General features: G+C 46.8%; 1 protein-coding gene across 1 annotated transcript in view; it reads left to right on the plus strand.

Annotated features, from left to right (window-relative positions):
* The first annotated feature begins 1,634 nt into the window (after window positions 1-1,634).
* The window catches only part of LOC309344932 (thyrotropin-releasing hormone receptor-like), a 31,690-nt gene continuing 13,218 nt past the window's right edge, over window positions 1,635-20,106 (plus strand). Inside the window, exons 1-2 of the mRNA XM_081867861.1 lie at window positions 1,635-1,854; window positions 4,498-5,398. Of these exons, the coding sequence (XP_081723987.1) occupies window positions 1,682-1,854; window positions 4,498-5,398 (1,074 nt within the window). The 5' untranslated portion in view covers window positions 1,635-1,681. The remainder of the gene's footprint in view (window positions 1,855-4,497; window positions 5,399-20,106) is intronic.

Raw genomic sequence — 20,106 nt, forward strand, 5'->3', positions numbered from 1 at the left:
TTGTAAAATTAATGAAATGTATAAACATGAAAAGTAGAAATAAAAACTTAAAAAAACAAACAAAATCCAAAAAACTAAATCTCAGTTCTGGACAATTGCCCCCCCCCCACCCTGCAACACCCACCTTCATTGCAGTGGCACAACCATTAGCACTGGTGCACCTACTGGGTTCCACCCCAACCTTTATGTGCTCAGTGCGAACATGAAACTATTCAACACAGGGAGGCTCCTTCATGCCACCAGGAGTCCCAGTTTTGCAGCGTTTCTGACAGCTTGGAGACCATGCATGCTTCTATGTGTCTGGCACCTTTACATGGTGGTGGGGAAGGCAACCAGCAGGTCTGCTGATGCCAGCAAGGTCATCAGAAGTTCTCCCACTCCTTCCTTCCTGCATGTTGGGTGAGCAGAAGGACAGCTGCTCATATGCTTTGTCAAATTTAGCTGTGCCCAGGAGCTTGGATTTTGAGATGTCATCATAAAGCAAACCTTTCTGGAAAAGCCATTTCTCATGTTCACCTCAGACCCATGAGCCTAATAAATTCTGCACTCAGTCCTTTGATGAAAAACATTATTGTATTGAAGCTTGAGCTGCTAAGCATATAAGAAGAACAAGCTTTGCGGAGAACGAATGAGCATGGCTTCTACAAAACAAGTTCTGCCTCCTCAATATGTTGGAGTTCTCGCCAAATAACCAGGTCCCAGGCTGCGTGTAGCCTCAAGGGAACAGGTTGCCAACCCCTGTTAAAACCATAAGCGCCCACTGATACAAACCACCCTGGATTTAACCATCATTTCACTTAATAAAGAAAAAGGACTGCGGCTCAGTGGCAAAGCCTTGCCGACTAGAGGTTCCAGGTTCAACTGCTAGTGCCTCCACTTGGGGCCGGAAAAACTCCTGCTTGAAACCCACTGCCTGTCTGAGTAGTCAGCCCTGAGCTAGATGGATTAAGGGTCTATGATAAGTCAGCTAACTGCTCTTGGGAGATCCCCACTTTTCTTACGTTTGGCTCCTACCTTTCTTCTGAGGAGCTCAAGGGAGTATGTCCATGTTTTCAATGAGGAAGCAAGACAAAGGGCGTGGGTACAGCATATGCTTTTCATGCTGCAGTTCCCAGGTTCAATCCCTAACCTGGGCTGGAAATGTTCCCCCACCTGACGCCCTGAGCTAGATCGAGGAACGGCCTGACTCGGTACAAGGCAGTTTAGTTTCTATCTAGCAGGTAGTCTCCCATCAGGACACACGCAACACCTCCAGACCTACTTAGCCTAGCCAAAATGCCACATTGCCACAAGTGGGAGGTTACCTCTCTTCCCCCACCCACTTGTGCCTTTATCAGCTGAAAAATAGGCCGAAAATCAACAGGTGAAGTTTCTTCCTCGTTTGGAGGGACAGAGGGAAGCCTTCCCTGTTGCACATCTGCCTGCACTGCGGCTGTTAAAGGCGCACGACCCCCTGCCAGCTACGGCGGCGTCGAATGGCCAGACGGGCTGGTCTTGCGCCCTGGGGTAGGAGGAGGAGACGCGGGTGGGTAGGTGGGTTCAGCCACGGAGGGAAGACCAACAAGATCTCCACTGGAGGATCTTCCCCTCGCCCCGGATCATCATCCTTCGCCGCCGCCCCCAAACGCATCGAGGGGGCGCTAGGACCCCGCTGCTGGCAAAGGTGCCTGGGTGCCCACCCATGGCTGGCAGGCAGATGCTGAGCAGACTGCGGCAGCTCCGGGTCGCTGTAAATACCCGAAGCCAGGGAAAGGCGGGAGGACAGGCAGAAGGAGAGACTTGGAGAGGTAAGAAGTCGCTCCAAGACGCAGCCGCGCCCTCGGATGCCCGCGCCGGAGCCGCTGCCTTCCAATGGTAAAGTTTCACTTTTCCTGGATTCCTTCTCCTGTCTGGTCCCTTTTCTTTCTCTCCATCCCCTCCCACATCTCATTCCTTTCTCTCTCTCCCCGATCCCCAATTCTCTCCCTCTTCTCGCTTGGATTTATTTGCTCGCATTCCTCTGTGCGCATCTGGGACTCTCAAGTTTGGTTCCCGGCTGCGGCGAGGTCTCTCCCAGGTACGCGCGTCCTCCCCTCCGTCGTGCGCCCATGTGCGCGCCAGTCCCCAAACCAGCTCGCGCTCCGTCAGACCCCCGACGGGATCTCCTGCAGCCCAAGAAGAGATCTGTGGCACCCTCGAGGTTGACACAAGTCGAGTGACGTGAGAGCTATGGGGCATATCATGAGCTTTTGCTTTCTGTTGATTTGAGCCATTGGTCCGTTGTCTGTTCCAGCTGCCCCCAGCCTTTTCAGACCTAGTGCTTTTTTTCTGGGGGGACGCAGTGGTACGCATACCCCTCAACATTTTGCGAATCTAAGTTTGGCCTCATTGAGGGGCAGTATTTCGATATGAGTAGGAAAATGAGAGTACCCCTAAACGTTTTTTTAGGAAAAGGGGGGGGGGGAGGACTGGACATAACGATTCCTTTCATTCTCTCTCCCAGCCTATACACAGATATATACGCATAAACCGTATATTTGCAAAGTGGGAGTAGCGCTGTTGTTATAAGGAGGAATTGTTGGTTTGTTGTTGTTGTTTAATTACATCTTTTGTGTTTTTGTAATATTGTGATTTTATACGTGAACTGCCCTGAGATCTATGAACAACAGGCGGTATATAAATTTAATGACCCACCATGACCCACCATAGATCAGACTATAGGTTTGGCAATGGGTCCCGGCTCATTCGTTGAAGATCACCGATCTGTACTGACTAGCAGAGTCGCTCTCCAGGGGTCTCAGGGAGAGGATCTTTTCTGTCACTGACTTCCCTGACCATTGCAGAGGAGATGCTGAGGACTGAACTTCGGACCTCCTGTGCTCTGTCACTGCGCAATGGCTCTTTCCCGTGCCCTACAGGCAGGAAAGATCCTTGCCAACATGTGTCAGCCTCTGATGGATGCGGGGTCTTCCTTACGAAACGTAACATCACCAGAAATTTGCTGGTGCTACAGCACTCTGGACGCACTTTTTAAAGGGTCGGGGAGATTCTGTTGGCTACAGATAGAGCTAAAGAAATTCTTCAAGGGTGCAGGACAGGGAAGGATTCAGAAAGACTGTCTTCAACTAGGATGGAGCAATTTTCAGAGACAGCTGCTGTATGAAGCTGCAGCCCTAACCATGTCTACTCAGAGTAAACCCTGTTCAATACAATGGGGCTAAGAGGGGGTTAGGGTTCTCGAGTAAGTGAAGTTAGTACTGCAGCAAAATCAACCTTGTCTTGTGTTACCATAAAGACCAACAAATTTATTACAGCATAAGCTTTTGAGAACTCTAGTCCACTTCCATCAGATGAATTAAATGCTTCCCTGAATTTCAGGTGCATAAATACAAAGCTCGGTGGAGTGTTGTGAAAGTGTTGTGAAAGTAAGAGCAGAAGGCAAGGAAGTGCAGAAGGTACAGACAGTGACAATTACAGTTGTTAACAGAAATCATTCACAGAGAATGTGCAAGTGATAATAAGCACACTTTCTAGCACTGATTTTAGAGCTGGACAGTGCTGCTGGTGAAGACAGGATCATTTCTTATTTTAGTTTACAATGGAGTGACGGAAGCTTTGCTGTCTATCTTCAAGAGAAGCTGTGTTAGTCTGTGGCAGTAAGAAGATGCTGTCGCCACTGTCAAAAACAGTGTGTGTGTGTGAAATGTTCATGGGGATCACACATTCTGATATTGGAACCCTGTGCCCTTATTCCAGATGTGGGTGTGGTAAGCTGTAATTACTTTGTGCTGAGGTAAATGCAGTCTGTGCATGCTCAGAGGCACACTTCCCAGGGTCAGATTAATCCCTAGAGATCAGTGTTCTGTCTTCTTGTTGGGTTTTAGAACTTGCCAATATAAATTAATATTAATTATAATTATAATGGTTGTTGTATCTGACTAAATCACACCCAGAGTAGAACCACTGCAGAATGAAATCACTGAAATTGTGTCTGTTGATTGCAGTGTGATTTAGTCCTATACAGTGTATTACTATTGTCTGCCAGCTCAGTTGGTAGAGCAGGAGACTCTTAACCTGAGGGTTATGAGTTTGAGCCCCACGTTGGGCAAAAGATTCCTGCATTGCAGGGGGTTGGACTAGATGATCCTCATGTTCCCTTCCAACTCTACAATTCTGTGATTCTAGATCCACTGAAATTAAGCTGGAAAGGATCTCTCATTATTCAATTGAAGTCAGTGGGCCTAATCTGAGTATTTCTCTGCCACCTGTCCAAGTCTTAAGATGATTTGCAAGAAATTGTTGAGTCAATAATCTTTACAACAGTCCTGTATGGTAGGCCACTGTTGTTTCCATATAAGAAGCCTGGGAGAGAGGCTGAGATGTAATAAGCTTGCCAAAGACTGCCCAATGAGCTCCAAGCTGAGCTGTAACCTGAACCCAAACTCCTAGTTAAATATCCCTCTTCTAACTATTAGACTCTTGTCTAACCAACTAACCTTCCTTTTCTCCCACCCTCAGGATACCTGCTGAAGTTCCTCTTGGCTTGGGAGCCCTAATCAGGCTCAGTCACCATCAGCGTCAAGGAAAACAACCCGACCGGGACCCACCCATGGAGAACCAGTCTTGGGACTTCTTTGGGGCTCCGGTGGGCAATGCCAGCGCCAACCAGACTCTTCTGGACAAGATGCCCCAGCTGCCCCTGGAAGTGCAAGTGGTGACCATCTTGCTGGTGCTGCTGATTTGCGGGGTGGGCATCGCTGGCAACGTCATGGTGGTGCTGGTGGTCCTCCGTACCAAGCACATGGTGACCCCCACCAACTGCTACCTGGTGAGCTTGGCTGTGGCCGACCTGATTGTGCTGCTGGCCGCGGGGCTGCCCAACATCTCGGAAGTGGTGGCCTCCTGGGTGTACGGCTACGCCGGCTGCCTGTGCATCACCTACCTGCAGTATCTCGGCATCAACATCTCGGCCTGCTCCATCACGGCCTTCACGGTGGAGCGCTACATCGCCATTTGCCACTCCATCAAGGCGCAGCTGCTCTGCACCGTGGCCCGGGCCAAGCGCATCATCGCCTGCGTGTGGCTGTTCACCTCCCTCTACTGCCTCATGTGGTTCTTCCTGGTGGACACGTCGCAAGTCCTGTTTGCTGATGGCACGCAAGTCAAGTGCGGCTACCGGGTCTCCAGGAACCTCTACATGCCCATCTACTTCTTGGACTTCACCGTCTTCTACATCATCCCGCTGGGCTTGGCCACCGTCCTCTATGGCCTCATTGCCCGTATCCTCTTCATGAACCCGCTGCCTGCCACCCCTCAGCATGCTGGCCGGCCGAGCAAACATGGCGGCTCTATCAGCACCTCCAGCTCCATGAAACTCTCCTGCCGGGGGAACAAGGGTGCTCTCAGCTCCAGGAAACAGGTCTTTCTTCTTAATGTTCTTCAGGGGTGTTTGCAAATGGAAGAAGTGTGTGGCAGGGATAGTGGGGTGGAGGCAGCTGTATCCCAGGACCTCAGAATCATTGTATCCCAGGACCTCAGAATCATTGGTTGGTATTTGGTGCAGCGCTAGCATTCCAACACTTCTCCAATGGAAATAGGAAATAGGGACGTCCTATTCAATAATAATAATAATAATATTTATGCCTCACCCACCTGACTGGGTTGCCCCAGCCGCTCTGGACAGCTCCCAACATATATAAAAACATAATAAAATATTAAACATATAACTCCATGTCCTGCAACACTTCTCCAGTGAAAATAGCAACATCCTAAGGAAAAGCCTAGGACTTGCCGATCAGAAGATTGGCGGTTCGAATCCCCGCGACGGGGTGAGCTCCTGTTCCTCGGTCCCTGCTCCTGCCCACCTAGCAGTTCGAAAGCACACCAGTGCAAGTAGATAAATAGGTACCACTCCAGCGGGAAGGTACCGGTAAAAGGTGTTTCTGTGCACTATTCTGGTTCACCAGAAGTGGCTTAGTCATGCTGGCCACATGACCTGGAAGCTGTACACCGGCTCCCTCGGCCAATAAAGTGAGATGAGCACCGCAACCCCAGAGTTGGCCACGACTAGACCTAATGATCAGGGGTCCCTTTATCTTTACCTTTAAGGAAAAGTCATGGGTCACAACAAACATACACCAATGAACTTCCCTCCTCATCCCTTCCACAAACACATGTAAATGGGCTACGTGATGTTAATCAACCCAAGGCTTGGTTATAGGGGAATGTTTTCGTCTGGTGCCTAATTTATATAATGCAGAAAAGGCCCGTTCTCGTGTTGCCACGCTCTGGACCTCTTGTGCACGAGGACTCGAACTTGGCAGTTCTTGTGCAGAAAGCAGATTCTCTACCACTGAACTACACCTCTTCCCCTTCACTAGGAAAAAAGCCCCATTGAGCACAATGGGATTTCCTTCCAAGTAAGCAGCTATAGGAAGACCCTATGAAGATGCACTCTTCTGCTCACTTCCATTGTCAGTCATTTAAATATAATTAAGGACTTGATCTGAGCCCTGGACTCCATTGAAATGGCAGGGTTCAACTCTGAAAGTGCATTTAGAAAGCTAGAGTTTTAAAACTGTATTCTTTCTTTGTTTATTGCGTTTATTAGTCCCCCCCCCATGAAAAGTTTTCCAAAACGACTCACAAAGGACAAAAACATAAATGACCTAGTATATAAAAATAGAACAAAATGAAAGCCTAAAAACGCATCCATAATATATATAAAATGGCAGGCCTGGCACTGCCCACCTGGCTAAAAGATCTGAACATGTGCAAACATTGTAGGGGTAAGGTTTTCTGATTGGTGGTGGGGTCTCCTTAATAGTAATAAAATAGCAAAAGATTGTATTTATATAGCACTTCCTGTTAAAATGACAGGATTCTTAAACAGTTAGGAAGTAATAGGGATATAATTTATGTGAAATGCTGTTATCCTTGCGACATCTCTGTAAAGTTTTATCTTAGTCATCGTGGTTGCGATACCCTCTAAATAGGTTATTGCTATTATTATCATCATCCCATGTCGCAGATTGTGGAGTCTGAGGAAGAAATTGAGTCTTCTCTAGCCTCCTAATGAGCAGAAGTGGGGTTTTAAACTCTGGAATTCCTAGTTTGCAGCTGCTGTTACCTGCTCTTCTAAACTACTAAGCCTCTGCTGGGTTAAAATTACTCGCTCGGTAGCCTTGGGCCAGTCATTTTTGGTTAACCTACCCTACCTTACAGGATTATTGTGATGAGGGGTGCGGGGGAGAGATTATGTACACCATCCTGAGCTGCATGGATAAAACGTGTTGCCTTGCAACAAAATGTTGCAGTCTGTGCAAGATTGCAGTCACTATACCCACCCCAGTCAGAATCCTGGTAAGGCTGAACGCGTCGCAGGCACTTCAGTCAAAAGGGACATGGATTTTCTACAGCTCATGATCAAAGAGGAGAAATGGTGCTTTCCTTAAAAGAAAAAGAAGAAGAAAGAAAAGGGGGAAAAGTGTGTGTGAGCAACGGCAATTATTGTTGCCGTGTAATTGCTAATTATGCGCCTGATTAGGAGAGTGTTAGATTACACATTGCTTACCAGAGTGGCTCTCTCCAAACTGAGATCATGTTTAATTAACTCCTCTAATTTGGGATCATTGCTAAGGCAGGAAAAAATAAATAAATAACCCAGAGGAACAGAAGAAGAGCTTGATTTTCAGAGGGCCTTTCCAGATGATCCGCTGGTTATCTGCTGGTTTACTCTCTTTCTCAAGAATATAGTGCTGTTATCACATTGTCTGTTTTCAAAGGGGGGGGAGGCAAGGCTATTTTCTTCACTGCCTCTAAAGCAGGAACTTGCCACACCCATACTATACATTTAAAGCACATTTATAGCGCTTCAACAGTCATGGCTTCCCTGAAAGAAACCTGGCAAATGCTTGTTTACCCCTCACAGAGCTGCAAATTCCAGAATCCTTAACAAACAAACTTCAGGGGAAGTTGTGTACTTTATATGTATGATGTGGACATGACATTAACATTTTATTCGTCCGTGATTCTGGAAATTGTTTTCAAAGGCAGCCTGATCTGTGAGCCTTATTATTGTGGGTTTCTAATCAGGTTGCCGATTCTTAGTGATTTTAAAAGCTGGAAAGCTGGGATGGAGCAGGTGGTTTTGCTGGGAATGGCCACTTCAGGCCTACTACCTAAACAGTGTTTTAGCATTGTTCCCATATCAAAGAAGCTTGCAGGAGAGTCTTGCAAAGGCTGAAATATAGTTCGGATACATTTGTGAAGAAAGCCCCTAAAAACGAAAGTGACATACAAGTCATACTAGTCTATACTTTTCACTTGCAGGTGCCCAACTGAATCTCTAAATGGTAATACAGTAATGGCAGTTTTTAGCCAGTAGGGGGAAGCCTTCCGCTTTCTCTTAGCATCTTTGTCCTGGTTCTATAGTCCTCCTTATCTCCCACCCCAAATTACCAGTTGTAAAGGGCAGCTTAGCAAAACAAAAATGTGTTTTGTATGGCAAAAAGCAATTTTTTTATGCCATAAACTCAAGCTACGTCTGAGTTTTCTGCCCATTGGCCTACAGTCCGTAAGACCCACGATTAAGGCAATGTTCATTTTACTACAATTGAGTTGGAAATACAGTACCTGATGGATTTAAATTGCCCCACGCAGGGTTCTTCTTTAAGGGGTCTGTAAATTACCTTTTTTTGAATGGAAGCTGCAAATAGAACATTTGTTGCAGATTTAAAATGATGGGATTTTATATTTGCTTTAACTGCAGCTGTGCTGCATGAAATGGCACTATTGGTGATAGTATTATGATACATTAGAGCCGGGGAGAGCATTCCGCTCGCTGCTGACAGCAGCAACACATGCAAAATGCACAAAGGCATAAAGACAGCCTTTGGACCAGCATTCAGAAAAACTGCACACCTGAAAACCTTGCCTGGAGAGATCATCACAGACCGCAGCAAGCAGATGAAGCGATGGGCAGAACACTATCAAGAACTGTAATTGCGGGGATATGTGGTCCCTGTGCTCAGTGTTCAGACTCTGCCTGTCTTAGAAGAGCTGGATGTCCCTGCCTCCCTTGATGAGCAGAACAATGCCATCAAATCCCAGGCATGTGTTGAAGCCCCAGGACAGGACAGGACCCCAACAGAAGTACTGAAAGCCAGCCTCCACTCCTCCCTCATGATGCACATCCATGGCCTTCTCTTGCAGTGTTGAGAAACAGGATCCGTGCCACAAGACATGGGTGACTCCAGCTTTGTGACCCTCTACAAGAAAAAACGCGGGTGGCGCTGTGGGTTAAACCACAGAGCCTAGGACTTGCCGATCAGAAGGTTGGCGGTTCGAATCCCCGCGACAGGGTGAGCTCTCGTTGCTCGGTCCCTGCTCCTGCCAACCTAGCAGTTCGAAAGCATATCAAAGTGCAAGTAGATAAATAGGCACCACTCTGGCATGAAGGTAAACGGCGTTTCCGTGCGCTGCTCTGGTTTGCCAGAAGCGGCTTAGTCATGCTGGCCACATGACCCAGAAGCTGTCTGTGGACAAACCCCAGCTTCCTTGGCCAATAAAGCGAGATGAGCGCCGCAACCCCAGAGTCGGTCATGACTGGACCTAATGGTCAGGGGTTACCTTTTACAAGAAAAAAGGTGACAGTCTTGACTGGAATTCCCTGCTGAGTACTGTGGGGAAGGCCGTTTTTCACATAGTTATCAACAGATTATGGTCACTCACCAGCAGGGTATATTCCAAGTTACAATGCAGCATTAGAGATTAGAGGTCAACAGTCAACATGGTTTTCCCAGTACATCAGTTGCAGGAGAGATGCTGAGAGCAGAGATGCCCCTTGTTCATCACCTTCATAGACCTGTTGAAGGCCTTGGACCTTGCCAGCTGAAAATGACTCTTCACACTGCCCAACAAGATAGGATGTGCAGAAGATGGTCATGTCCTTCCATGAGAACATGCACAGCACAGTCCAGTAGGACCAGAGGAGAAATGACTGCTGGGAGGAGCGCAGAATGAAGAAATGCCATGGTACACCTGCACCAGCCCTAGCAGATGTCTTCATCTGTTTCAACATGTCTGTCCCCTACAGCCATGGCAGGTGCTGTAACTCTCCAATGGTTTGACTTCCCCCCTGAAGGCATACTCTTGCATTGTCTCCCAAGACAGACAGATGCCAACCAAAGAGGCTGGGGAGAGCTGTGGCCCTCCAGATGTTGTTGGACTACAATTCCCATCATCCCAGGCCACTGGCCATGCTGGCTGTGGCCGATGGCCATTGCAGTCCAGCAACATCTGGTGTTGACAAGTTCCCTCTTCCTTGTTATAAATCTTCGGTGTACTCACTTGATAGATGAAATGTGCTCGATTCCCCAAACTGGTGGTCTGCAGATGATTAGGGCTACACCTCCTCAAACAGCATGGCTGTTGGAGTCCAAAATATCTGGAGGGCTCCATGTTGGGAAGAGCTGTCCTAGATCTTCTCAAATGGCTGGTATGTAGTCTGAGTAAGGCCTCTTGCTTTGGAATCTGAGCAGGCACTGTGTTAAGATGGCTGCTTGGGGGCTGTTGAGTTTGATGTCAGACAGCCTGCCTCCTGGAGTTCATATTCTGTGAGCTTTTTGTTTTTTCTTGGAGCCAACAAGATAGAAGGCAAGAAGCAAAAGTGAGCTGTACTCCTGGCAGTCGGTGGAGCCTAGCCAGTTGCCGTTATAAAATCCTTCGCTGCCCTTGTGGGATTGGCAAACTTAGCGCCAGTAGTCATTGTTTTGAGTTTTCTGCCTCACAGACGAAATCAACAGCCTGTCAAAAGGATTGCTGCTTAATACCACAGAGCTTGGACATCTCTCTCAACATGTCAATTTGGGGAATTTCCTCGCTGACATGTGGTTTGATCGCCATGATGCGTGAGGCATTTGTTACGAAGCACTCCAGTGGCACATTTTGCTTGAGCCGAATTTAATGACAAGAAAAACTCCCCAGCTAGACTTCGTTCAGTTGGCTAGCTAGCAAAATAAAAGATGTTAGATGTCGTTTGTGCCTCAGGTCCAAGCCTGATTGTTGGCTTGCGGTAAGTGAGATGCAAGCGAATGTCTTTGATTGCTAGTACCAAGGGAATCCAGTTCATAAGGAAAACACAAACTCAAGGGCAAAATCAATCTCTCCTTATTGAAAAAGTGAAATGAGAACTTTCAACCTGGAAGCAATGAGCAGGAAAACACCTTTCAATTCAGGTTAAGCTTCAGTGCCCTGGTCTAGACAGGCAGAACCATCTGTTCAAGTAGGCTGCACTGAACAAAGACCACTTGAAGGAAACCCTCCATCATTGCTCCTTCCCCGGAGAGGCAAACCTGTCGAAGGCTGAAGAATGAGGTTTAGCAGCCCAGATATTAAGGTAAATGGTATTGTTCCATAAAGTACATTTTTCAAGGAGTTACATCACAGAGACACCTGAAGATATTTCAGTTTCTTTAGTTTAGAGCCTAAAAACAATATATTTAGATAACTGAAAGTCCACTGAGAACAGAGTAAGGTCCTCAACATGATATAATATAGTCTAGCTGTTGTTAGACTCCAACTCCCAACAGCCTTTACCTTCATAGCCAGGGATGATGGGATTTGTAGTCCACGAGCATCTGGAGGGGACTACATTGGCTACACCTCATATACTGGTAGTTAATATAATTCAAGGAGACAGAAGGGTTCTGTTTCTTAGACTTGCACAGTACAACCCTAAGCATATCCAGTCTGCATTTCCAATACTTTGTTCATTAGGCAATTCCCTGGACACTTGTGGGTTGTTGTTTGTTGTTGTTTTACCTAAATCAGACGTTGTTTGGCTCTGAAGACAAATTGGTTATATCACATTACATTTATTGGAGAGTAACTCATGCAGGAAAACAGAGACAGATGCATTGATCAGATTCAGAATTAGGGAACTTAATATTGCTTTATGCCTTTATTTCCATTAAAAAAAAACCCGAGACTTTTGATCAAACCACTCAGGGGTGCATGAGTAACCTGAATTGCCACACATACAGCCTTGGGTATTACTCTTTTATTAGCCGTGCCTGATTTACTTGTTTTCCTCTAGCTTAATTTTGAAAATCATAGACAGCACGTACAATGTTTTAGATAACTGTTAAAACATGAGAATAGTAATATTATTTGCCATTTGAAAATCATGTTACTATTTTCAGGTCAGATTAAATTGCAAGAGAAAACATTGTGGGGGGGATGGAAACAACAGCACAAACTATAAGACTGAAATAATAGGGTGCAAAACATTGCTGAATAAATAAAGGATGTTTCAATAAGCCTTTCTTTACTGATGAACTCAAAAAGGAGAGATGCAAATGTAAGCGCCCCTCAATTTTGTTTGTGTTTATGATAAGACTGTCTTTTTCCTTTATATTACAAAGGAATTTCAGAAATAGACTGGAAAGAGAAGCTGCTGAATTGCAACTTATTACCAAACTTAAAACCATGGAGAGACCTGGTCTAAACAAAGACATTGGATTCTTATCTCATTATACATGACAAAGCCATTTTTCACCTTCTCACCCCTTGCTTTTTCCTGTAAGACCTATTGCAGTCGTTAAGAGTCATCAACAGGCTCATCACAGCTATCTGCCAATCACCCATTCCCACCACCCTTCTGAGTAATACCCCTCCCCACCTTCTCACTATATAGAAGGGTCTGGTGACTTCTGTTTCAGTGTATCTGAAGAAGTGTGCATGCACATGAAAGGTCATACCTAGAACTAACTTAGTTGGTCTTTAAGGTGCTACTGGAAGGAATTTTTTTATTTTGTTTTGACTATGGCAGACCAACACGGCTACCCATCTGTAACTTTTTCCTTTATGTTACTTTTGAGTCCAAGGCAATGAAAATGTAAATTCTCAGTATTATTATTATTATTGTTAGTTATCTGCCCTTCAACCTAAGGTCCCAGTGAGAGTTGCAGCAATTAAAGCACACTGTTAAAAACACTGTAAAGCAACTTGCAATTATTATTATTATTATTATTATTATTATTATTAAGAAAAGAGAACAGATCGCCATTATGTGTGCCTGTGAAACACTCATTCTGCTAGATCAGCCACTTATGCACATATTTACATGGCATTATTAATCTGTTAATTTATGTCATTGCAAATCAAGAAATAATTATTGTGAATAAGATATAAATACAGCACATTTTGCCATGTTATTTACTTATTTATTATTTATTAATTACATTTGTCCTGCCTTTCCTCCAAGGAGGTCAATGTGATGTATGTAACTTCTTCCCATTCTATTCCCACAACAACCCTGTGAGCTAGATTGTGAGGCAGTGACCGGCCAATGGTTGCCCAGCAAGCTTCATGGCTGAATGGGGATTTGAACCCTGGTCCAGCACTCTAACCACTACAGCACACTGGGAACTTGTAGCCCCTGTGCCTGATTTGTCTCTTGTCTGTGTACTAACTGCTAGTAGCAACTTCAAGGCCCCCTGCTTTCTCCCTTCTTAGGATCCTTGATCCTTGAATCAGACTAGGACTAGACACCCCTTTAAATAAAGGATTGTCTTCCACGGTCCTTGAAATATTGTTGCATGTAAAGTAGGAGACCTGGAAACCCTCGTGCCTATTTTAATGACTGACATTCTTGCATAAAGAAGAGTTGTCATGAGATTTGAGGACATACTCATTTTCTAGAGGAAACTGCCATTAAAACACTCTCGTTCAGACCTTTCCTGAGCTGTAGGAATCCCCATAGCCTTCGTATTATTCTTCCCCGACAAAACTGTAATGGTCAAATTTGCATTTGGTTCTTGTGGAAATGAGAACAACTTGTACGAAGAACATAAGTGGGATCAATAACCCTTCCAAAAATTCTGAAATTAAGCACTGCAGTTTTAAGAGCTTCTCAAGTATCCAGGACTGAGGGAAAGGGAAATTTGTGTCCATTTGAATTGACAGCGACAGCGCTAGTAACCACATCAGATTACATTAGAAGAAGAAAATACTGCCCTGAAGGAACAGTTAACTATGCTAATAAAATACTATCTTCAAGAAACACAGTGATCAGAGAATTCTAGGTACATATCACTTAACATATAGAAAAAAGCGGTGTTATTTATTATGTTGGTGATATTATCTTATGTATTTCATCTTTTTACACTGCGATCTTAAGATACGGCATGATATTAAGATAATAACAATGATAATTGTGTGATCATTAGCTATAATGAAGAACTCTGATGCAAAGGTTTTTAAGAGTGGTTGAGCGGTAAAAGCTGATGATATAATTATGACTCATCTTTTCTTATTAACCGTGTACTTTTGACAGTCCCTGTTTTATCAGCAATCATCAAGATGCTTTTAGAAAAAATCAAAATCAAAACTTTGGCAATCCCACCTGCCATTGCACCCAGTGTGTCTTGACTATACAGTGTACGCTCGGGTTGCGAACGTGATCCGTGCGGGAAGCACGTTCGCAACCCACAGCATTCGCAACCCGCAGCACCGCGTCTGCGCACGCACGGGTCGTGATTCAGTGCTTCTGCACATGTGCAAAGCACGATTTAGTGCTTCTGTGCATGCGCAAGCGCCAAAACCCGGAAGTAACATTCGGGTTCGGCGCTGTGCACAACCTGAAATCTCGCAAGCCGAAGCGTCTGTAACCCGAGGTATGACTGTATGCAATTTTGGCTTTGTGTGCTGTGCCTGGAACGTAACCCGCTTGTAAGTTGGGGTCGCCTATATTGAACGGAATGTCGCCTTTCCAAGCTGGACAGGTATTGGGAAATCACTCCTGAGGAGCAGAACATTCCTTTCTCCTCCATTCTGTGGCTCAAGAAAAAGTTTAATGCATTTATTGACTTCCTTTGAGGCTGATAACTCCTCCCTCCTCCAGTGCGATTAAATATTTAAGATGTGCACCCTGTCTGCCCTTCTCCAGTAGAGGATTTCGCGGGGCTCATTAAGGCAGCTAAGGGCAGCCTGCTTTCTGTTGCTCCTTTCTTTCTTAAGACCAGCCAAAGGTCTGCCGAAATCGAGTGAAAATGTCATAGGAAACCCTTCGCTTTCCAGAAGCTGGCCTATCGTTCTTGTTATTTGATGTTTCCCTGTGTGAGAGTCTTTTGCTGTGGAAGGGCAAACCAGTAATTGTGGTCATGAATGATGAGGTAGTGGAAAGCCATCCCTCCCTCCCAAAATACCAGACAGAGCTTGTTTACCGATACGTCAACCAAAAGACCTGCAAAAACAAAGCAATTACAGAAGAGGGGAACTGCGCAGCTCCAAAGCTGATGCCATGTTCTGCCATGATGGCAGAAATAATGCTAGGCGACTTCTCAGTGTAAGCAAGATCCGCGATGCCAGGAATGCCAAACCAGGCGGATTTGCGCGATCAGCAGGCGGATTTTCATGACAACGATTGCGCCAATTGTGGAAATCCGCCCACTGGGGATATGAGCGCTGGCCGCCACAGGGTGACAACGGTCATATTTGTGTAATCGGTGGGCTGACAGCCCTGGTGGATGGATTTTCACACAAATCCACCTGGTGGGCACGGTTTTAGCTGTTTTGCTGTCGGGTACCACATGACCTAGGACACGGGTGGCGCTGTGGGTTAAACCACAGAGCCTAGGACTTGCTGATCAGAAGGTTGGCGGTTCGAATCCCCGTGACGGGGTGAGCTCCCGTTGCTCAGTCCCTGCTCCTGCCAACCTAGCAGTTCGAAAGCTCATCAAAGTGCAAGTAGATAAATAGGTACCGCTCTGGCAGGAGGGCAAACGGTGTTTCCGTGCGCTGCTCTGCTTCGCCAGAAGTGGCTTAGTCATGCTGGCCACATGACCCGGAAGCTGTACGCCAGCTCCCTCGGCCAATCAGCGGCGTAGCGTGGGTTGTCAGCACCCGGGGCAAGGCAAGTAATTTGCGCCCCCTAACCCAGGGCAAGGCAAGTAATTTGCGCCCCACGCTGTGCCCCCCCCACCAAGCCTCTATATTCTGCGCTTGTCAGGCTTGGCTGCTGGCCCTCCGTGGCTGGCAACGGACTCAAGAGACCGGCCGTGGCGGCGCTGGAGGGCTGGTCTGGGGCCCGAGAGAAGCCTCGGAGAGTTCTCGCTGGGTTGACCTCGCAGCCTGGGTTACCCTGCGGGGCTGTTGTGAAAGGCGAAGGCGAGTGGCAGCGTGGCTTGCAGCGGAGCAAAGGGCACGACCACGGCGCCGGGACGTGCCCTTTGCTTGTGCCCCTTTGCTGGGGAGGCTGAGAAGGGCGCCCCTTTGCTGCGCTCCCCCGGGAGGTCCCCCGGGAGCAGAGCCCGCTGCCTGCGCTGGCAAGGAGGATGAGCCCAGCTGGCAGGCCGGCCAGAGAGGAGCCTCGCAGGCAGCGAGTGGCTGGCTCCTTGCGGGCGGCGGCGGCGGCAGCGCAACTCCCTCCTGCCGCGAGAGGCGGGCAGCAGCCGGGCCTCGGACCTGCAGCCAGGAGCGCTGCCTCTTCCCGCGCCCCGAGGGCTCCCCGCGCCCAGCAACCCGGGGAAAGCGCCGCACTTCCACCACTGGCCCTGCTTCCACCACTGGCCCCTGAACCCCAAGGCTGAGGCTCATGGCGCGCACCCCGGCTTGCAGCTCCTCCGCCGCCCTTCCAGTGGGGCAGCGGCCCGCAGGGAAGAGCAGGCGCGCTCTCTGTCCCCAGCTGAAGCCGAGGGGGGCTTCTGGTAGCCCCGGGGTGGGAGGCGGAGGGGGGGTCGCTGGCTGCAGCCGCCTCGCCTCGCCTCCGTTCTCCTCTCAAATCAGACACAGACGGCTGCTGACAGCGAGGAGAAGGGGCAGGGGCAGAGAAGCGCAGCGTGGGCAGCGGGAGGCGGCTGGGGGGGGCTCGCAAGAGAAGCGCGCCCCGCGGGACTGAACCAGGTTCCTCTCCCCGGCTCCCGCAAAGCGACGTGCCCGTCTTGTGCTCTCCGCAAAAGGCGCCAGATCAAAGCGGCAAACGGTACAGATCCACACCACGCCCCCCGCGGAACAGTCGTGCCCTCCACATCACAGGCAGCTCAGAGTTAAACTCTGCGCCCGAGGCTCTTCGGCAACTCCGGAGGCGCGAGTGCGCCCCCCCAGATGTTGCGCCCGGTGCGGCCGGCCCCCCTTGCACCCCCCACGCTACGCCACTGCGGCCAATAAAGCGAGATGAGCGCCAGAGTCGGCCACGACTGGACCTAATGGTCAGGGGTCCCTTTACATTTAATTTTAGCACTTGACCTTGCTGCGCCTTGGCAACGATGATCACGCCAATCGCAAAAATCCGCCAGCCGGGAGTGCAAGCGCTGCCATGCCAATCCACCCGGGGGGATTTTGTCACCCCCCGAAGCATGACCCCTGGGGCAGACTGCACCCCACCCCCACCCCTTGCGACACCCCTGCCTGGGAAAAAGAGGAAAACAACAGAAATTAAATGAGACTTAAGGAACAGCTGAGCAAAAACATAATGCAAAGAAAGGGAAAATGTGTAGGAGTTGAATGATAGGAAGTTACTTGAGCTTGGAGCAGCCAGGGCAGGACTATGTGGAACAGACATATTCCAGACATTCCCCAGATAGAAAGTTGCCTTTTGGGATATAAATGTTTAGTAATAATTGACCTTGCAGCTATGAAAAGGTTTAATATTAACTCTGCTTCCTCACTGGGAACCAAACCCTTATTTATTTCTGGTAAAAGAAGATGTATTTTACAATCCACAGTTATTGAAATGATTCTCCAAATGTCTTCCAGGCATTTTTGAATAAAGCAATTCTAAGACATCTATGGGGCAAGTGGGGGAAAGAAGTTCCCAACTCCACAACTTGCAACAGTATATAATTGTGCCATGCATTTTAAATTCCAGTATCAATTGCACAGCATTTTTAAATATTGTAATTTAATTTTGTACTTCAAAAAATGTAGATCTTCTAATCCAAAGCCATTTTATACTTTCCCTGGGTTTTCAGAACCCAAATCCTATTTCCATTTAGATTGTTCATTATGCTATTATTGAAAAAATCTTTAATTCCATAGTGTACCCTTAGCTTTCAATGGAACATAGACACACTTTTCTCATTCATAAGTATTGCTCTGAGTACATTATGAGCTCTCAGTCCCAGATTAAAAATGATATTATCTGCAAGTACTGTAAGAACAGTGGCAGTAAACCAATCATTAAAAATGTTTATAGCCCCTTGCATATAAAAACAACTTTTTTATTCTGAACCATACCAGAATATATAGCCAAATACCTTTTCAAGGAACAGAAAAATGCCTTTGCTACATAACCTTCTCAACATTTTTTATAGTGAAGGAAATGGCCAGAAGGGTCTTTGGCAAAGACATTTTTCTGTTCCAGGAGCTGTTCTTAAGTTGCAAAAAATATGTGCCACATTTTAAAGATTTTACATGTAAAATTCATGCTCACACACATATGTGCATGGTTCATTAAAATGTATACGAGATCCTTCTAAGGAGCTCAGAGCATCGTACTTACTGTATTTCTCCCCATTTTATCTTTACAACAACGCCGCGAGGCACAGGTGAAACTCGGAAAAGAAGAATATCGTGGAAAAGTTCATTTATTTCAGTAATTCAACTTAAAAGGTGAAACTAATATATGAGATAGACTCGGAACATGCAAAGCAAGATATGTCAAGCCTTTATTTGTTATAATTGTGATGATCATGGCGTACAGCTGATGAAAACCCCAAATTAGAAAATTAGAATGTTAAAGAAAATCAGCAAATCAAGGACTACAAATAGAGCAAATTACTGCCTCAATGCGGCGTGGCATGGATGCTATCAGTCTGTGGCACTGCTGAGGTGCATTGAGGCATTAATTGATGCAAAAGGGGGACTTCCGGGTTAGCGCCAACATCTAATGGCGGATTTCCTCCGATCTCCGGAGGGAACCGGCTCAGTAGGGATCGGGTTCTGCCGTGCCGGCAACGCGGGGACCCTTAAAAACCACAGGTGTGAATGCCTGTGGACGTGGTGACTCGACGGGCACCATTAGCGCCCTCCGACCCGCAAAGTAGCCTTTTTAAAGGCTGCGGAACGGGGGCGGGGAGCGGCGCGGTGCTGAGAGTCTTCTGCTTCCCCTGCTGAGCGAAGCCGCATGCCATGGATGGAGAGCGCTGACTTTTTCCTTCAATATTCGGACTAAAAGCAACAACCCGTGAGTAATACGGAAACTGGACTTAAAAGGGAAATTCTTTTTTAAAATTCGGCACGATCGGGGGAAGCGTAAAAAGGAAGTCCGCCCCCCCCCCCCCCGCCTTGTAGATAAGCTAAAGCAAGGACCAGCCAACTAAAGTTGGGAGAAACATCTTTGCCTTTTTGGAAGAAAAATTACTATCTTCGCGATTGGACAGTATAATTGATCTTGCTGGAGGATAGGAATTGGTTTAAATTAAAGTGCAACCCCCCGGGACCCGGGTGCGATCTGTGAAAGAGCCTGCTGGAAAGATACGGACTTTGACAGCTGTCAAACTAGCTGTCAAAGTTGGGAAATAAAAGGAAACGTTGCTTTTGGTGATTCTGCTGGCTAGACTTTCTTAGATTTGGATTTAAATTGTCGGGAGCAAAGGAAAACAAGTTACACTTTGGTCTATTGGATTGAAATTTTAAGGACACTAAGTAAATAGAATCCCCCTAGAGGGGAGTTTTGGAATATTGCAAGAAATGGCTGTTAGTGGAAAAATACTCGCTGAGCTGAACAGGACTTTTTATCTCCTGGGAAAGTTCCAGGAGCAGAGCAACATCTTAACAACAAGGGCAACAGTACTGAATGATACAGTAAATAATCTTGTGGGAACAGGAAAAGACTTGATACAAGTTTTCGATTCTGAACTAATAGCCCTTGAAGTTGAAACAGAAACTGCTGCAGCTGGGGAAACGAAGTTTGAAAAATCCCAAGAGACATATGAGGACTTGCTGGAAATTAAAGATGAAGCTACAATGTTGCAGAAGACAAAGCTGGACCAGAGGCCTGGTAGCATAAATTTGATTGAGATGGAAATTGGAGCTTTTGGGACATATAGATTTAAAAGATTTAAGAAACAAAATTTGAGCTCCATTTTTAAGTATAGAGGCCTGCTGGGAAGAAAAATGGACATT

Source organism: Podarcis erhardii (assembly GCF_964252035.2).
Source record: "Podarcis erhardii genome assembly, chromosome: 6".
In the NCBI taxonomy this organism is placed as follows: domain Eukaryota; kingdom Metazoa; phylum Chordata; class Lepidosauria; order Squamata; family Lacertidae; genus Podarcis; species Podarcis erhardii.